General features: G+C 36.9%; 3 protein-coding genes across 3 annotated transcripts; 1 reads left to right on the top strand and 2 right to left on the bottom strand.

Moving 5' to 3' along the window:
* LOC104770522 (replication factor C subunit 1) lies at positions 1 to 6,840 on the top strand. The gene is made up of 22 exons (XM_019242377.1): positions 1 to 46; positions 145 to 270; positions 538 to 1,002; positions 1,087 to 1,154; positions 1,235 to 1,310; positions 1,393 to 1,454; positions 1,543 to 1,688; positions 1,864 to 2,000; positions 2,080 to 2,268; positions 2,356 to 2,477; positions 2,558 to 2,765; positions 3,178 to 3,231; positions 3,657 to 3,826; positions 4,008 to 4,098; positions 4,288 to 4,457; positions 4,765 to 4,804; positions 5,114 to 5,238; positions 5,442 to 5,514; positions 5,638 to 5,730; positions 5,819 to 6,071; positions 6,254 to 6,310; positions 6,468 to 6,840. The coding sequence occupies exons 1-22, from the start codon at positions 44 to 46 to the stop codon at positions 6,614 to 6,616; spliced, it is 2,877 nt and encodes a 958-aa protein (XP_019097922.1). The 5' UTR covers positions 1 to 43; the 3' UTR covers positions 6,617 to 6,840.
* LOC104770520 (E3 ubiquitin-protein ligase RHF2A) lies at positions 7,071 to 10,203 on the bottom strand. Its single transcript, XM_010494954.2, has 9 exons — positions 9,939 to 10,203; positions 9,562 to 9,699; positions 9,415 to 9,461; positions 9,062 to 9,124; positions 8,851 to 8,959; positions 8,409 to 8,755; positions 8,213 to 8,317; positions 7,789 to 8,132; positions 7,071 to 7,449 (listed from the first exon to the last, which is right to left on the bottom strand). Exons 1-8 carry the CDS (start codon positions 9,942 to 9,944, stop codon positions 7,820 to 7,822), a joined length of 1,128 nt encoding a protein of 375 aa, XP_010493256.1. The 5' UTR covers positions 9,945 to 10,203; the 3' UTR covers positions 7,071 to 7,449; positions 7,789 to 7,819.
* Positions 12,189 to 15,613, bottom strand: LOC104770519 (outer envelope protein 61). The gene is made up of 11 exons (XM_010494953.1): positions 15,327 to 15,613; positions 14,904 to 15,134; positions 14,687 to 14,743; positions 14,446 to 14,574; positions 14,266 to 14,343; positions 14,080 to 14,150; positions 13,908 to 13,957; positions 13,625 to 13,799; positions 12,922 to 13,459; positions 12,688 to 12,831; positions 12,189 to 12,587 (listed from the first exon to the last, which is right to left on the bottom strand). Exons 1-11 carry the CDS (start codon positions 15,420 to 15,422, stop codon positions 12,441 to 12,443), a joined length of 1,716 nt encoding a protein of 571 aa, XP_010493255.1. The 5' UTR covers positions 15,423 to 15,613; the 3' UTR covers positions 12,189 to 12,440.

Raw genomic sequence — 15,619 nt, 5'->3', positions numbered from 1 at the left:
TTTTTTTTTTTTTTTTTTGTAGTCGAAGTCTCGACACGGGCAAATGGTGAGTTGAAATTTCGTTTTCTTCCTTTGGTATTAGTTTTAGAGGTATGAAGTATGTAGGACTGATAAAGATAGCATCTATTGTACTTGAATTTGCAGTCGGATATTAGGAAGTGGTTTATGAAAGCCCATGAAAAAGGGAACGGAAGTGCTCCGAAATCGACCTCTTCCAAGACAGGTGCTGTAAAGAGTGCTGCCGAGACTGCACCTATAAAATCAGAGCAGGTGAGTTTAGTATGTGGTGTATCTTAGTGAAACACTGGAGTAGGTATTGCTAGCAGGAAGGAAGTTAGTGGGTCTTTCTTTGTGACATTGGCATTGCATTCTGTGAGGTTGCATGAAACTTGAAACACATATTGTTTTTCTTTACTTTGTTTTCAGAGCCATTGGGAGTGAGTTATAGGCGACTCAAATATGCTAGTTGCTGTTATATATTTGGTTTGTTTATTGGCATAAGTCATAAGTGTTATTTCTGTTCATCACTTGGGGCAGGCTAGTGGAGACCTGGAAACTGCTGCTAGAAGAAAAACGAGCAAGTATTTTGGTAAAGAAAAAACGATAGTTAAAGATGAGAAAGAGGTGGAAGAATTACCTGCCAAGAGGAAACTTAAGACTGAGTCTGATGATTTAAGCAAGCCCCGTCCAAGAAAGGTTACCAAGGTTGATGATGACGATGACGATTTTGATGTACCTATTCCAAGGAAGACTCGTGATAGCACACCCAGCAAAAAACTAAAGTCGGGGTCAGGTAGAGGAATCGCAACTAAAACTGATAAAGACGAGGATGATGATGGTGAAGATGCCCAAGAAAAGGAGACTCCTCTGAAATCAGGTGGAAGAGGCCGTGGCGGTAGAGCTGCATCAGGGGCCCCAACTGCTGGAAGAGGAAGAGGTGGAGGGCGAGGTGGGTTTATGAATTTTGGTGAAAGGAAAGACCCACCGCATAAAGGGGAAAAGGTATGTCTCTTGTGTGATCAAATCTCTTACCTTATCTTGACTATTACGTGGTGTCGTAATGTATTGACCTGTCTCTGTTTTCAGGAAGTTCCTGAAGGCACCCCTGATTGCTTAGCTGGATCGACATTTGTAATTAGTGGAACACTTGATAGGTATTTCATTTTACGCACCTCATGCCTTTTCCACGTCTGTATTTCATTTTACAATTTTGTGTACCCTCTTGACATTGCAGTTTAGAAAGAGAAGAAGCAGAAGATCTTATAAAGCGGCATGGTGGTCGTATTACAGGCTCTGTTAGCAAGAAAACGGTCTGTCTCCATACCGTTAATTTTCTTTTTCCCTTTGTTGGATTAAAAGGTAATGGCATAAAGTTACAGTTCTTGTTTTCAGACGTACCTTTTGTGTGATGAAGATATCGGCGGAAGAAAATCTGAAAAAGCTAAAGAGCTGGGGTTTGTGCTCGTCAATTGCATATCATTACAGTAAACTTTTGAGGTGTTTTTGGTCTTCTAGCATCCTAACTTATAATATTCTGTTCAGCACTAAGTTCCTTACAGAGGATGGCCTATTTGACATGATCCGGTCCTCGAAACCCATAAAAAAGTCTCTGCCTGAAAGGACTAACAAAGGCACTGAAAAAGTCTGTGCACCACCGAAGACAAGCCCTCAGAAAGAAGTGACAAGAGGTATGAATCATACTCTTGTATTGCATGAACTTTGTGTAGTTTGTGTCTTAAATTTACTTACATGTCTCCAGATATTGCTCTTTTGGCTTCAGTTGTAAACGCTTGAGCCATTTAATCAGTGTCCATTTATTCTCAGTTATCCTTATAGTTAATACTGATGACAAACATATTTTAGGAAAGCCTTTAGCAAAAAGTTCGCCCAACAAGGTTCCCCCAGCGAAAGGAAAAAAGAAAATTATTGAGACTTCCTTGCCATGGACGGAAAAATACAGACCGAAGGTTCCAAATGAGATTGTTGGGAATCAGTCACTGGTACGTGATTGAAACTATTGTATGTTGCTTTTTGTTCAATGACATGAAAATGATGGATCCTTTATCAAATCAATTGCAGGTAACTCAGATTCACAACTGGCTGTCCCACTGGCATGATCAATTTGGAGGTACTGGAAGTAAAGGAAAGGGAAAGAAAGTGAATGATGCTGGTGCCAAGAAGGCTATACTTTTGAGCGGAACACCTGGTATTGGAAAAACAACATCAGCAAAGTTGGTTAGTCAGATGCTTGGTTTCCAGACAGTTGAGGTTAGCTCATAATTATTTCAATGTCATTGGTTAGTGATACAATATCTTGCACATGCTTGGAAGATGGACTTTTTACCTTCAATTTAGGTTAATGCTAGTGACAGTCGTGGAAAGGCGAACTCGAATATCGCCAAAGGTATTGGTGGTAGTAATGCAAATACTGTGAAGGAACTTGTCAATAACGAAGCCATGGCCGCTAACATGGATAGGTAGTTCGGGGTTTTTTTTTATGGCCCTAGTCCCAGAAGTTTGTATTTTTTCCTGACTTGGTGGAAGATTTGATCTTCAGGTCAAAGCACCCGAAGACTGTTCTAATCATGGATGAAGTAGATGGAATGTCTGCAGGCGACAGGGGAGGTGTTGCCGATCTTATTGCTAGCATTAAAATATCAAAGATTCCTATCATCTGCATTTGTAATGACAAATACAGTCAGAAACTGAAGAGTTTAGTAAACTACTGTCTTCCCCTCAATTTCCGGAAGCCCACGAAACAGCAGGTTGGATTTAGATGATTGTTTTTGTCCTTTCAGTGTTTTCTTTTGATAGGATTATTAACAGGATTTTATGCAAGGGACAAATGGTTGTCTCTTTGGCATTTTTTCTTTGTACCATTATTAGGCCTTGGGCTCTTCATTATCTTTTTCGATTTTTCCACCATCAGATACTTTTTCGAGCAGTTGACAAGAAGTTACCCATTTATACTTTTAGACGATAGGGGTATTGTGGAAATATATGAAGTTTCACACCTGCTTAATAGTTGACCATTTGCTAAAGGCTCCTATATTCATTAGGAAATAAAAATATACTAATAAGTTTCAGTTGCATTGAGGATCTGAGTGGCCGTATATCCTCTGTTTTATCGTTAGCAATGTCTGTTAATTTATGAAACCAACGTGTCTTTTCTTACAGATGGGAAAAAGGCTGATGCATATTGCTAAGGCAGAAGGCCTTGAAGTTAATGAAGTAAGATTCTGTACTTTAGTTTTTTTTTTTCACTAACTTCTGTTAGTCAATGGTAGCCAGTTCCATATAAATTTCTTCCTTTTAAGACTATTTTCTTTCCGGAAATCTAGTCCATGTCAGGCCCCTTTTACTAATTGAACAAATGGGAATAGAAGTAGATATGGTATAATGTACATGTGTTATGCAACACTCTTTTCCTTTTAAACCCTACTTTTGCGTTTCTTGAAATTCCCCTGGGAAAGCGTATGCCAGTTGTAATGGATTAAACACCTAAGAATAGAACTTGGATCATGTGTTCTCTGTGTCCACTCTTCCTGTATTCTAATACTTCCTCTTTTTCTGCTTAGTCTCATAAGCATTTTGGTGGTGGGCCTTATGTGCTATCAGTTTGTCCCTGAGCATCATCTATCTTTCCTTTTTCTTAGATTGCCCTGGAAGAACTCGCTGAGAGAGTAAATGGTGACATACGTTTGGCCCTAAATCAGCTCCAATATATGAGCCTGTCCATGTCAGCCATCAAGTATGATGATATCAGGCAACGCCTGCTAAGCAGTGCTAAGGATGAAGATATTTCCCCTTTCTCAGCTGTTGACAAGTAATGCCTCAAGTCTTTTAGTTTAGTTCATCATTGATGCACATAGTAGTGTATAATACATGCTCTATAAGTGTTTGCCATTGCCAATTTTCTGAAGTTAAGTCATATAGCTGCTGTTATATAAGAAAACTTATTTCCCTTGTTTTGTAGTAAAACTTCGTTATAAATGATTTCTTTCCAGGTTGTTTAGTTATAATGGTGGGAAGCTGAGAATGGATGAACGGATTGACCTAAGCATGAGTGATCCTGATTTGGTTCCTCTAATAATACAGGTCTATTATTATTTTGGATTCTTGTGGAGTTGTTTTGTTATATCTTTTGGAACAATAATTAATTTCCTGGTACCTCTAACATTAGTTATTTCTGAAATTTGTAATCCCACATGAGAACGTATAGAACATTGAGACTTGTACTTCAATTACCGTTAAATTTAAGACTGTATTTTCTTTCCATCTGGGCAGGAAAACTATCTCAATTATAGGCCATCAGGTAAAGATGAGGCAAAACGAATGGAGTTACTTGCTCGTGCTGCTGAATCCATTGCGGATGGAGATATTATCAACGTGCAGATTCGAAGATACAGGCAGTGGCAACTTTCTCAGTCATGCTGTGTTGCATCTTCTATTCTCCCGTAAGTTGGTTCCAGTTCTTGAGAAGAAAATTGATTCTTTTTACCAAAAGTGCTATTTTATTCCCTCCACATGAAGTGTGTGTTTCTGATGTATATGCCATGTCTATCCTCTAGTGTTCTCATTTGTTACTATTCTTTCTACACCTTAAGTTCATCTTTGATGGAGATCAGGTTGAATAAATCATATGCTGCCATGTATATATGTGTTGTGTCTTTGTATGGATTTCTGTTCTCCGGTGTAGAATTACAGGGAATAATGTGCTTTCCAATACTTGAGAACTGACGTATACTTGTTTTGTTTGAATAGAGCTTCATTGTTGCATGGATCAAGGGAGGTATTCGAGCAGGTAATGATCTTCAGTAAAAGCTCATTTCACGCTATGGATGTGACCTGGAAACTTTAGCTATCATTCAATGCGCCTCTTTTTTCTGATGATGCATTTTTTTTTTCTGTATTAAGGATTTTGAGTATGCAATGCACAACTCATATATTGGCAAATCAGAAAACTTAGTTCTTTTCTAGGTTGTAAAATTTGAGCATGATTACTATAGCATATATTTATGTGTATGGTATGAGCCTGTTTCTCCGTTTTGTTGCTCTAGAGCTGCCTAAAATGTCATAATTCAGATTAACCATGCATACTTATTCAATGCAGGGTGAGCGTAACTTCAATAGATTTGGTGGGTGGCTTGGCAAGAATTCTACGGCGGGAAAAAATAGACGGTTAATGGAGGATCTGCATGTTCATGTCCTTGCTTCCCGTGAATCCAGCTCTGGAAGGTTGTTTCCACCTGTACAGTTCCTTATGGGTTACTTCTTTCTGCTAGTGAAATGTTTCCTTATTTAATTGCTACCCTTGCTTTTCTTCATATTTCATCCGTCTGTGAAGAGTTAGCTTGGTGTACATACTGCCTCTCCTTTTAACAATATTATGTGATATTTTCTTAGTACAACTTTCTGACAAACGTCAACATTGACCACAGGGAGACTCTTCGTGTTGATTATCTTCCCCTGCTCATGAATCGCTTGACTAGCCCACTTCAGACGCTGCCTAAGGTTTGACGTACTAATATTTGTTTATTGTTCGTAACCTCACTATACTCTTGTTTTATTAAATATGAAAAGATATCTATGTTATCTGTTACTTAAAATCATATTTATGTTAAAATATGTACTTAGGATGAAGCTGTTTCAGAAGTTGTTGATTTCATGAACTCCTACTCTATAAGTCAGGAGGACTTTGATACTATTATGGAGTTGGGAAAATTTAAGGTATACACGATTCCCTTTTTCATGGGATTCCGCTGCCACAGCTGCGACAATGAGTCTTCACTAATGTATTGCAAACTTTACAAATCAGGGACGTGCAAATCCAATGGAGGGTGTTCCACCTCCAGTTAAAGCAGCTTTGACCAAAAAATATAATGAGTTGAATAAAACCAGAATGGTACGTGTTGCTGACATGGTGCAAATTCCGGGAATGAAAAAGGCCCCTAAGAAGCGAATAGCTGCAATGCTGGAACCAACTGCTGATAGTTTGGGAGATGAGGATGGCGAGCCGTTAGCAGAAAATGAAGAAGAAAATGCATCAGATGCTGAAGAAGAAGACTCAGGTACTGTGCATCTTTGTGAATGAATTATTTTTGTAGAATCAAGTAACTGGGCCTGTATAACCAAAGACAGAGCCTCAGAAAGACATTACAAGATTACCTTTGGTGTCTAATGGGACTTGGAACTAGACCACATGAAATCCTGACTGGATTTCTCTGTTTTTTTTGTCTTTCTGCAATTCCAGAAGAAGCAAACGATGGAGAAAAGCTAGAGTCGAATCTAAAGAATCTGAATGCTAGAGGTTGGTCCTGTTATGCCTTTTGATAAGTTGTCTTTTCTTTCAAAAAGCCAGTCAGTCTAGAACCAAAATTAATATATCTTGGTCTAAGCGACGACTTCTTGGCTAAACTTTACTCCACATCTCTCAAGTCTTAACGAACTACAATCGGGTTTTGCAGGGATCCAAGTTGAATTGGATTTGAAGGGAGCTGGGAGCTCTGGTTCAAGAAAAGCAGCTGGTAAAGGCAGAGGCAGAGGCAAAGCAGCAGATGCGTCTGCTGAGAAGAAAGCTACAGGGAGAGGTTCTGGTACCAAGAGAAAGAGATGAGAAGTCAATGGCCTCAGTTTTCAGGCAAAATTGTTCCCGAGAAGTGTCTATTTCTGGAATGTTCATGTCTAGCTTACAAAGGGTTTCGAGGTTTTTTTTTTCTCTTTTGATGATTGGTTGATGAATTCAAAATGTTTTTAGAGCGGATTTTAGTATTGGTAGTGAACTCTAAATGCGTTTGCTTTTTTGACTAATGATTAACTAGTAGATGAAGATTTTCTGTAGTGGCTAAAATCTGAGAAAATCCATCGTTGTGTCTTGAAATTTCTCTCAAAAGGCAGTTGTATAAAAGGTCGATAATAAACTGCAAAACTGTTTTGTATGAGATCATAAATCTTACAGAGTCAATAACTTAAACAAAGCTATCCTTACGCACCGCCATAGTTTTTTCGAATTCTTTTAGTAGTAGAAAATATAATAAAATACACAAGCATTATAATATAGATGCATAAAATTGGTGGGTTTGCTTGGCCAAAATTTTGGCGATACATAAGTAATATTGATAAGAAATCCGTAATGTGAACCACAATGTGAATTTACAACAGACAAACCAAATAACCAACCCTGATAGTGAATACATCATAAGTCTTTACTCTTCTTTTTCTCTTTTTAGTTTTTGTTGGGTTTTGCTTAAACATACATAACACAGAAGAAGGCGTCTCAAGGCATCCTTTTGGTCATAAAACAACCTTTCTTTATTTTGAGAAATAGAAAACTCTTTTTTACGTTATCAACAAACCTTCTTCCTATGCTTCTCCCACGCTTTTGAAACATCTGACTCCTGTATATATATATATTATCAGAATTTCACAATGGCCATCATCTCCCTGTCTCTGCAAAACACAGACAACAGAACAAGATCTTAGCATTCATTTAGAAACACAGTTTTTTGGAAAATAAAAGGAGTTGCATACAACAAATATTTTCAGGTTTGCATAGACCTTAATCATCTATAATATCTCTTTCGCGATCACATAATGAACTATCAGTATGTAAAAATCACTGATGATGTAGAATTTGGAGATCAAGGGTTGAATAATGCAATTGATGAGACAGGCTAAAGCTTAGTTGATAGGTGAAATAAGAAAACGAATTCTACAATGACTAACCATTGGTGAACAAACACTTGATAAGCTAGCCTGAATCAGTAGAGCAAGGAGTCAAAAATTTACCTTTGCCAACAAGATGCTGGCACTTGCTTATTTAGCTTGAACCAGAACCAGTCGCACATGTATCTTTAACACCTCTTTCATTCATAGAATGTTCACCACCCGCTTCTGATCTATTATGCTCATTGTTTGATTCAGGAGTGTGATTTTCTGAGACATCTGATACAGATGCAGAGCTGGGCCTACTGTTTTCTCTCGTTTCTAGACGTTCCATCATGCGGGACACAGTGGCGATCCCGGCACTGACCTCTCGTTTAACCTCAGAGCCAATATCTGCCATGGACGTGTTGCGAGAAAAAAATCTATCTTTCCAGCTCCTTGTGTTCTTTGATATCGATTCTTTGTATCTACAGTGTGCATCAGAAATCATTTAGAAAATAGTAAAATCAATATAAAGGTCAAAAGTTAGCCAGATGAGCCAGGATACCTCGTTGACACAGCGTTTAATCGAGACTTTAGCGATTCCGAAAATGATTGGAGTTCTGATGGTCCAGCTCTATCTTGATCACTTGGGGAAGATTGATTAGCAGACCTGTGTATGGTTAGCAAAGGAAGGATCAGACTGGCTGCATGTGACTACACCGTAACAAAAGACGATAGAAGATGAGAATTCAGGTGACGACCTGCTGTTTGAATCAGATGCCGAGGGAGAAACCTGGCGGGGATGAGAAGATGTTTGTGGCTGATTTGAACCCTCCCCTAAACCACTGTGAGGAGATAACGGAAGGTTTGTGACTGTGTCATCCTCATCTCTCTGAGAAGGAGAAGAAGGCATGGGGGGATGAGGTGCAGGGGAAGAAGCATTAGGATGCGAAGAAAACACCATGAACTGTGGATGGCTTTGACTTGAAGACCTGCTTCTGTGGCCTTCCCTTCTTACCCCATGTCTCGCTCTTCCCATAGCAGCAGCAGCGGCCAAGTGCTGAATGATTCGCTCTTCAATCTCGGCATTATCCACCCCAACTGGGAGCTGCATTAAAAGAGATTTGTACAAAGATAGAGCTCAATCAGTTCACTAGGAAAGAGATGTAATCAACTCAAAATGATAATAAAAGAGTCACATACATGTTGTAATTCAAAATCACCAAGAGCTGGATGACGAAATATGGTGGCATTTCTAGATGGAGTGAAGCGGAAATTCCTCTCCTGTACAACACCCTCAAGCAACTCCTGACTGAATACATTAAACACACATCTATCAAGGATTCCTCATGGTAATGTTACCATTTACCAATTAAAAAAAAACTAAATTGTACAACGAGGAGAAAAAATTAACCTTGTGGGGTCTTTGAGACTAAGTGATTGCCAACACATTGGACACTGTGAACTCCTTTGACACCTGTAAATTTAAAATACAAATGCCACGGAACTAATAAGCTTGGCACAAAGAAGGAACACGAAATACAAAACTTGAGGTATAGATTATCGAGTGTTCATCTTCTCGAGTTGTAATTGGAATCTCCTCATTTCCCCTTAAATTCTCAAAACCAAGACAAAAAACTCTTTAACACACACGCACGACATAAAGAACAAGAGGACTTGAAAACCCACACATTCTATAAGAACAACCTTTTTGGAATATTTATGTTCAATGAAGTGGTAAACGCACGAGGTGTTTAAAGAGCTTACCACTCAAGAATGCATTGAAGATGATACTCATGCTTGCAACTAGTCAACTGCGAAACCAAAAAAAAAAAAAAATGAATCAAATGTATAATTTAAATGGAAAAAGTTTTGGGGGTACATAGTAGTAGTAAGTGCACAACAAAAACATACAGTAGAAGGATCGCTATCACAGAAGGATTCAAGACAAATGCTACAGGCGTCATCACAAGCATCTTGAATCCCACCTTCAACAAAAGCTGCTGCTGAAGTCAGATGCCCCTCTGACGTCGCCGTTTCTCCCGCCGCTCCCTGCAAAAAACAATCCTCAGATATCAAAATTCCCAAAACCTAAAGACGAGAGGATCAATAGACAAAACTCGTTTTTAACAATTCAACACGAAAACCCCCTAATAATACGATAAAAGGCTTATTCGAGTCCCCCAAATGCAAATTACGCCGAATCAAATCAAAATTCTAAGCTCATATCGATCGAATTGCATCCGTACAGAAATGAAATTCAAAAAAAAAAAACGAAAACCCTAACTAACCTCCATTTGAAATCGGGATTGAATCGGATGGGATGAGCTGAACGGAGAAGAAAGAAAATGAGATAGTAGGGGGATTGATCAATCAAAGATTCGATGGAAGAGAAAGGAACAAAAAAAATCTAGGGTTATGAGAGAAAACAAAACCCTAGATTCATGATGATTCGCCGAAGATAACGGGGAGAGGAAGAAGAAGAAGAAGAAGAAGACAAAGGACAAAAGGAGAAAAGAGACCCTTTCCTCTCTTTTCTTTTCTTTTCTTCTCTATTAATTTTTCTCTGCGCGTGGTGTGTGGGTTGTGGTCTCTATTGACTCTCTCTCTCTCTCTCTCTCTCTCTCTCTCTCTCTCTCTTCTCACGATGTTAATTTCTTTTTCTTTTCTATTTTTTTAAATAGAAAATATGTTCCCTATTTTAATTGATGACATGTTAACGAAAACATTGATTTAGCTGGGTCCCATATTATGACACGTGTTTACTTTTTTTTATAGTTTGGGATTTAGTTTTAGTTTTCTAAGATGATTTTAGTGAATTTAGAGAAACTGTTTGATTTGTTACTAAAATCTTTTATAATTTTATTAGATATTTTAGGATTTTCACTTTATGTGGTCTTCAAATTTTGGTATATTTTTCTTCTATTGTGGTAACTTTTATCAAGTAAGCAAAAAAATTGTTTTGTTCTCATACTACCCCATATTGTAATTTCTTCTATGACATTTTAGTAAGAAATGAGAAATATCTTTTATATATTAAAAGATAGTTCTTATTTAAGGCGAGCTCATTTTTTACCATATAATATTCATTGTCAAACAAGTTCATTTTCAAATATTACATGCTATCTATTTTGATTATTCTAAATCCAATTGCCAAAAACATTTGAATATTCTTTAATTTTCCAAAATCTATAATTTCAAAAATTATAATAAAATATTTGCATATTATTTAATTTTCCAAAATCAATTATTTCAAAAAATTATAATATTGTAACTTACCATTATATACAATCATCAAAACCATGTATATATATATATATTAAATGAGAAACTAATGGATCTATGGTTACATCATTAAACTTATTAATTTAAATTTCTTTTTTCTTTTTTCTTAACTCATATAATTAATTCATAATTTTTAGATCTACTTAAGACCAAAATCATAAATTTGTGCTGTAAATTTTGTTTTATCAAAACAAACTCGTTTATTTTCAAAACAACAATGATAAACTATGTTCTACCTTCAAATTTCGTACATGAGAAATTTTTCCCAAAAATTCTAATTAAATTTTGATGTGTTTTCGAAAAACATACAATATAATTTACAAGTTTTGTATACAAACACATTAACTACAAATTACAAAATTTTAATAAGAACATATTGTTGATTTGATAAAATTGTTATATGTGACAGAAACGAAACCAACATATTCTGATGTTGGAAAGATAGCAATGTTTTTAAACCCGATCCGGGTAGTAAATTGGAATACTCATGAGTCATTTGAGACTGTGGATTGATGAATTGATATTTATTTTAATTTTACAAAGATACAAAATTAGCAATGTTCTGATGTTGGGAAGATAGCAATGTTTTTAAACCCGATCCGGGTAGTAAATTGGAATACTCATGAGTCATTTGAGACTGTGGATTGATGAATTGATATTTATTTTAATTTTACAAAGATACAAAATTAATTTCTAATTAATATATGAGAGAAATTAATATATTAATCTCTTAATTGAATAATACTATAATAGAAAGGTAAATCAAACAAAGTTGAATTTTAATTAAAATAATGTTTATATTATCTTTGACAAATATAAGATATTTGTAAATGTATCATATATGGATCACTTAATGATGGTTTTCAAATGTAATAGAAAAGTATTATACTTATGAATACTTGATGGGGATTCATGTTGAAGAACATTTTCTTTGAATTTAGATAAACATAAATCGTTTTGGTATCAGTCTTATTGGATACCATCGTGGTAGATTTTAGAGGAATCAAAATTACAAAATTACGAGACTATGATGAAAATAAGCAAAAGTAATTTGAAGAGCATGTTGAGATACTGTTATTTGTTTTATTATAGCAATTTTGAAAGGAGAATGCAAAAACAAGGAAAACAAATTAAGAAACTTTCAATTTGTAATGCCCTATTCATAATTGAATTCCTGAACTCTTAAAACTTATCCATCTCCGACGTATAAAAGGAAAAAAACTCTCTTGGTTTGTACTTTGTACGAGAAATAGATATGTTTATAAGATAAGGAATATCTAAAAAAGAAATACATCGTATTATCTCTAATTAAAAACACTACAGAAGGTATAAATAAATTTAGACACAAGTGAGTTAAAAAAGCGACCAACAAAAAGAACCGAGAGTCGGGGAAAAAAAAGAAGATAAAAACCATGTTACAGTTTTACAAACTACGAACCCACCGAAGAAGACTGGTCTGATCTTCACGAAGGAATTAAGTCTTTTAAGATACCGTTGATTCCTTTCCTTTAGTTTCCAATATAGCCGAGCCGATGAAGGACCATTGCTAAGACGAGCATTAATATAGCAAAGATCAATCCGCCTCTTCCAAGCAACCACTTCTTTGCCTTCTTCGCTTTCTCTATCCCGGTTTGAGCCCGATCCGCCCATCGCATCTGCAAACAACATTTTTTACATATGAGACAACTATACAATCAACTCCACACTGTTCTGTTTTCACATCCTCTTTTGGTTTTTCATAAACCGCATGCATACCATTTTCTCCAAGGCGTCAGGAGAAAGAGAAGCCATGGCTTGCTGAGCTTTTGCAGCATCTTCTTGAGAAAGCTTCATTCCGAATTGTTCGCTCATGCTAGCCATCATCTCCGGATTCATGTTCTTTATCATAGACGTGAACATCTACCAAACACAGAGAAAATACTATATCAACATCTACAATCACATTATGTTGACTAAATTGGTCAGATATAAACCGAAAATGACAAAAACCTGTCGCATTGCTGGATCTTTCATTTGGTTTCTCATCTGCTCCTGCAAGTCAGCCGGTGGAGCCGAAGGCATGCTTGATTCGAAACCGCTTCTTGGAGCCACAAAAGAATTACCTGAAGAACTAGACTCACCTGCAAAACTACCAATCCCACTCGCTCCTAAACTTTCACGTTGTTCAGATGCTTCTGCATTGCTGTATGAAGTTGAAGCTGGAGCGTTTGCTTTCAAAGACGATGCCATGTTGAACATCCTCTCACGCTCTTCTGGTGACATCTTACCCATCATATCAGATGCGAGTTTAAGCATGTCAGGTGTAGGTGCGAACCCGTTTCCTGCAGATGGCCCAGCCGGGTTGAAAGGGTTATCTCCTTTAAACGAAGAAGCTGTTTGAACCATTTTTTGAATCTCTTCCGGTGACATTTTCCCTATCATGCTCGACGCAGTTTTGAACATGTCTGGTGACATATCTCCAGCTTTGCCTCCGCTCAGAGCAGCAAGTGTATCGGGATCAGTTTTTGAAATGAAGTTCTGGAATGTTCTGCAGGCCATAGAAAGAATAAAAAGAATTACAAAGTCATTCTAATCGTGTCACATGTAGCAGAAAATGGATGCTTTAGATAATATTTCTCTTTGAGAGCACAAATATTAGGTGTTGAAACAGATGAAACAACACATCAAACACTAGTTTGGAAAGGTGTTGAACCTGATTGCTTCTGGGTTATCTCTCAGAGCCTGCAATCCATCAACTTCAGTCTTTACGCCCTGAGCATGACCACCAACATTGCTTTCTCGTTGTGTCCCAGTAACCTCTTTAGACTGTTTCTTATTGTCTCCGGAAGTAACAGTATTTTCTTCAGTTATGTCTTCAATCACCACACCTAATGGACGAAGCATATCAAAAAATGCAGAAAAGAAACGTCTGGTCTGACATAATTGATAATACACTGCATTATTTCGAACAAATCTTTGAGGGATAAATATAATACCTCTTGATGCATTGCCAGGTCCCTCGACACCCAATCTTTCCTTAACATCTCTGCATCATAAGAGATAAAACTTAAGGTCAAAGTTATTTTTAAAAAGTTGATATCCAAACCTCTGAAATAAGCAGAACTGAAAAGCATGGCAAAACCAGTAATCAAATATAAAAATCCATACCTTAAAACATCGGCAATTGTCTCATCTTCAGGGGAAACTTCATTGGCCTTGCTTAGATCGGAGACAGCATCCTGATAGTTTCAGAAAGCCAATGAGCAAACATATAATCAAGAATTATTTACAAAAAGAACATATATATTGACAAGGAATCTCAAGAAACTTCCTATAAGAAACAGAAGAACTCACTTCAAGCAGGCCCAGATCTCTGTATGCTTGACCCCTTCTGTATAGGGCTTTGACATTCCTCGCATCATATGCCAAAACCTGAATGCATTTAAGAATGTAAATTTAACACCAAGACAGGACTGATCTTAAAGCGATGTATGACATCACGTGTCACAAGAACATAAACAAGGTGTAGCATACCTCAGAACCTTCCTTTATGCAATCTTCATGCTGATTTGTCTTCAAATAACATGACATGAGATTGAGAGAACAAGCCAACAAAAGTGCGCCACCTTTAGAAGATGGAATGTCTTTCAGATTGTTCTTCGCCTGCGATATGGTCCAAGAGCCATTGTAAGAAAAAGTTACTCTTCTTGATAAGTGCTACCAAAGAGACTGGAACGTCAAGTAACATCACAAACAATAATGTATGGAGACTTACACGCAAATATTTCTCTGCAGCTTCACTGAAGTTTCCTCGGCTATGAAGCTCATTTCCCTGCCAAACGTAGCAGCATATGAGATTAACATCCAAATCATTAACTCAACTAAAACCAAAGCAACCCCATTCTGTTTCCTTTGTTCCAACAGCTACTCAAACTCGAAAAAGAAAAAGATAAATAGACGTCTCTAATGAGGAAGACAATAAAAGTACCAACCTGTTTCTTAAGCATCTGAGCAGCACTAATCTGATAAGTAAACTGAGCATCGGCATGAGCACGCATAGCAGCAATGTCTTCAGGGGAAGCTTTAGCCATCTTCTCACTAATCTCAGCCATATCCTCAGGGCGAGTATGCTTAAGCTGTTCAGCTGCTTGTTTCAAATCTTCAGGCCTCATGTTCTTCATACTCTCAGTTGCCATATTCATCAAATCTGGATTTGACATCATCTATACAAAAATTATAAAAAAAAAAAACAATGTCATCGTACAAAAACAGAAAGCTACTTTTTAATTGAATTCAATTGTATCAATCACATCAATCATATAAATTATACACTAGTTTGATCAGAAGTAACATGAATGAATGAATATATGAAATTGAATTTGGGAAATTAAAGAGAGAAGAAAAAGAAAAAAAACCTGCTGTTGGATCCTAGCGAAATCAGCAGGAGTCATACGGCTCATCTGATCTTGAGCGAGCCGAATCATCTCAGGATCCATCAACCCGTTAAACATACGTTTTTCTAGAAGCTTCGATCGCGAGAATCAGATCGGGAATTTCAACAAAACCTTCGAATCTAAACTCGCCGGAGAAGGATATAACTCGGAATCTGTGATCTAGATTTTAAATAATCCTGAAGAGTTTTGAGAATCGGAGGTGAATTGTGAAGATATTATGAGAAACTCAAGATATGAAGGAGATAAGCATTACT

This window comes from Camelina sativa, chromosome 20, assembly GCF_000633955.1.
Source record: "Camelina sativa cultivar DH55 chromosome 20, Cs, whole genome shotgun sequence".
In the NCBI taxonomy this organism is placed as follows: Eukaryota; Viridiplantae; Streptophyta; class Magnoliopsida; order Brassicales; family Brassicaceae; genus Camelina; species Camelina sativa.
Note: the sequence above shows the minus strand (reverse complement) of the source record. Positions and strands in the feature narration are given on the sequence as shown.

Bases quoted from the DNA above. Each gene is read 5' to 3' on its own strand.
- LOC104770522 (XM_019242377.1), top strand. The intron at 1,689-1,863 runs GTATGAATCATA...AACATATTTTAG, and splicing joins TCAGAAAGAAGTGACAAGAG to GAAAGCCTTTAGCAAAAAGT. The intron at 2,766-3,177 runs GTTGGATTTAGA...CTTTTCTTACAG, and splicing joins GGAAGCCCACGAAACAGCAG to ATGGGAAAAAGGCTGATGCA.
- LOC104770520 (XM_010494954.2), bottom strand. The intron at 9,462-9,561 runs GTATGTTTTTGT...TTGGTTTCGCAG, and splicing joins GTGATAGCGATCCTTCTACT to TTGACTAGTTGCAAGCATGA. The intron at 8,756-8,850 runs GTATGTGACTCT...CTTTTAATGCAG, and splicing joins GTGATTTTGAATTACAACAT to CTCCCAGTTGGGGTGGATAA.
- LOC104770519 (XM_010494953.1), bottom strand. From the start codon at position 15,422: ATGTTTAACGGGTTGATGGATCCTGAGATGATTCGGCTCGCTCAAGAT. The intron at 13,800-13,907 runs GTATTATATTTA...TTCGTCCATTAG, and splicing joins ACCTGGCAATGCATCAAGAG to GTGTGGTGATTGAAGACATA. The intron at 13,460-13,624 runs GTTCAACACCTT...TATGGCCTGCAG, and splicing joins GATAACCCAGAAGCAATCAG to AACATTCCAGAACTTCATTT.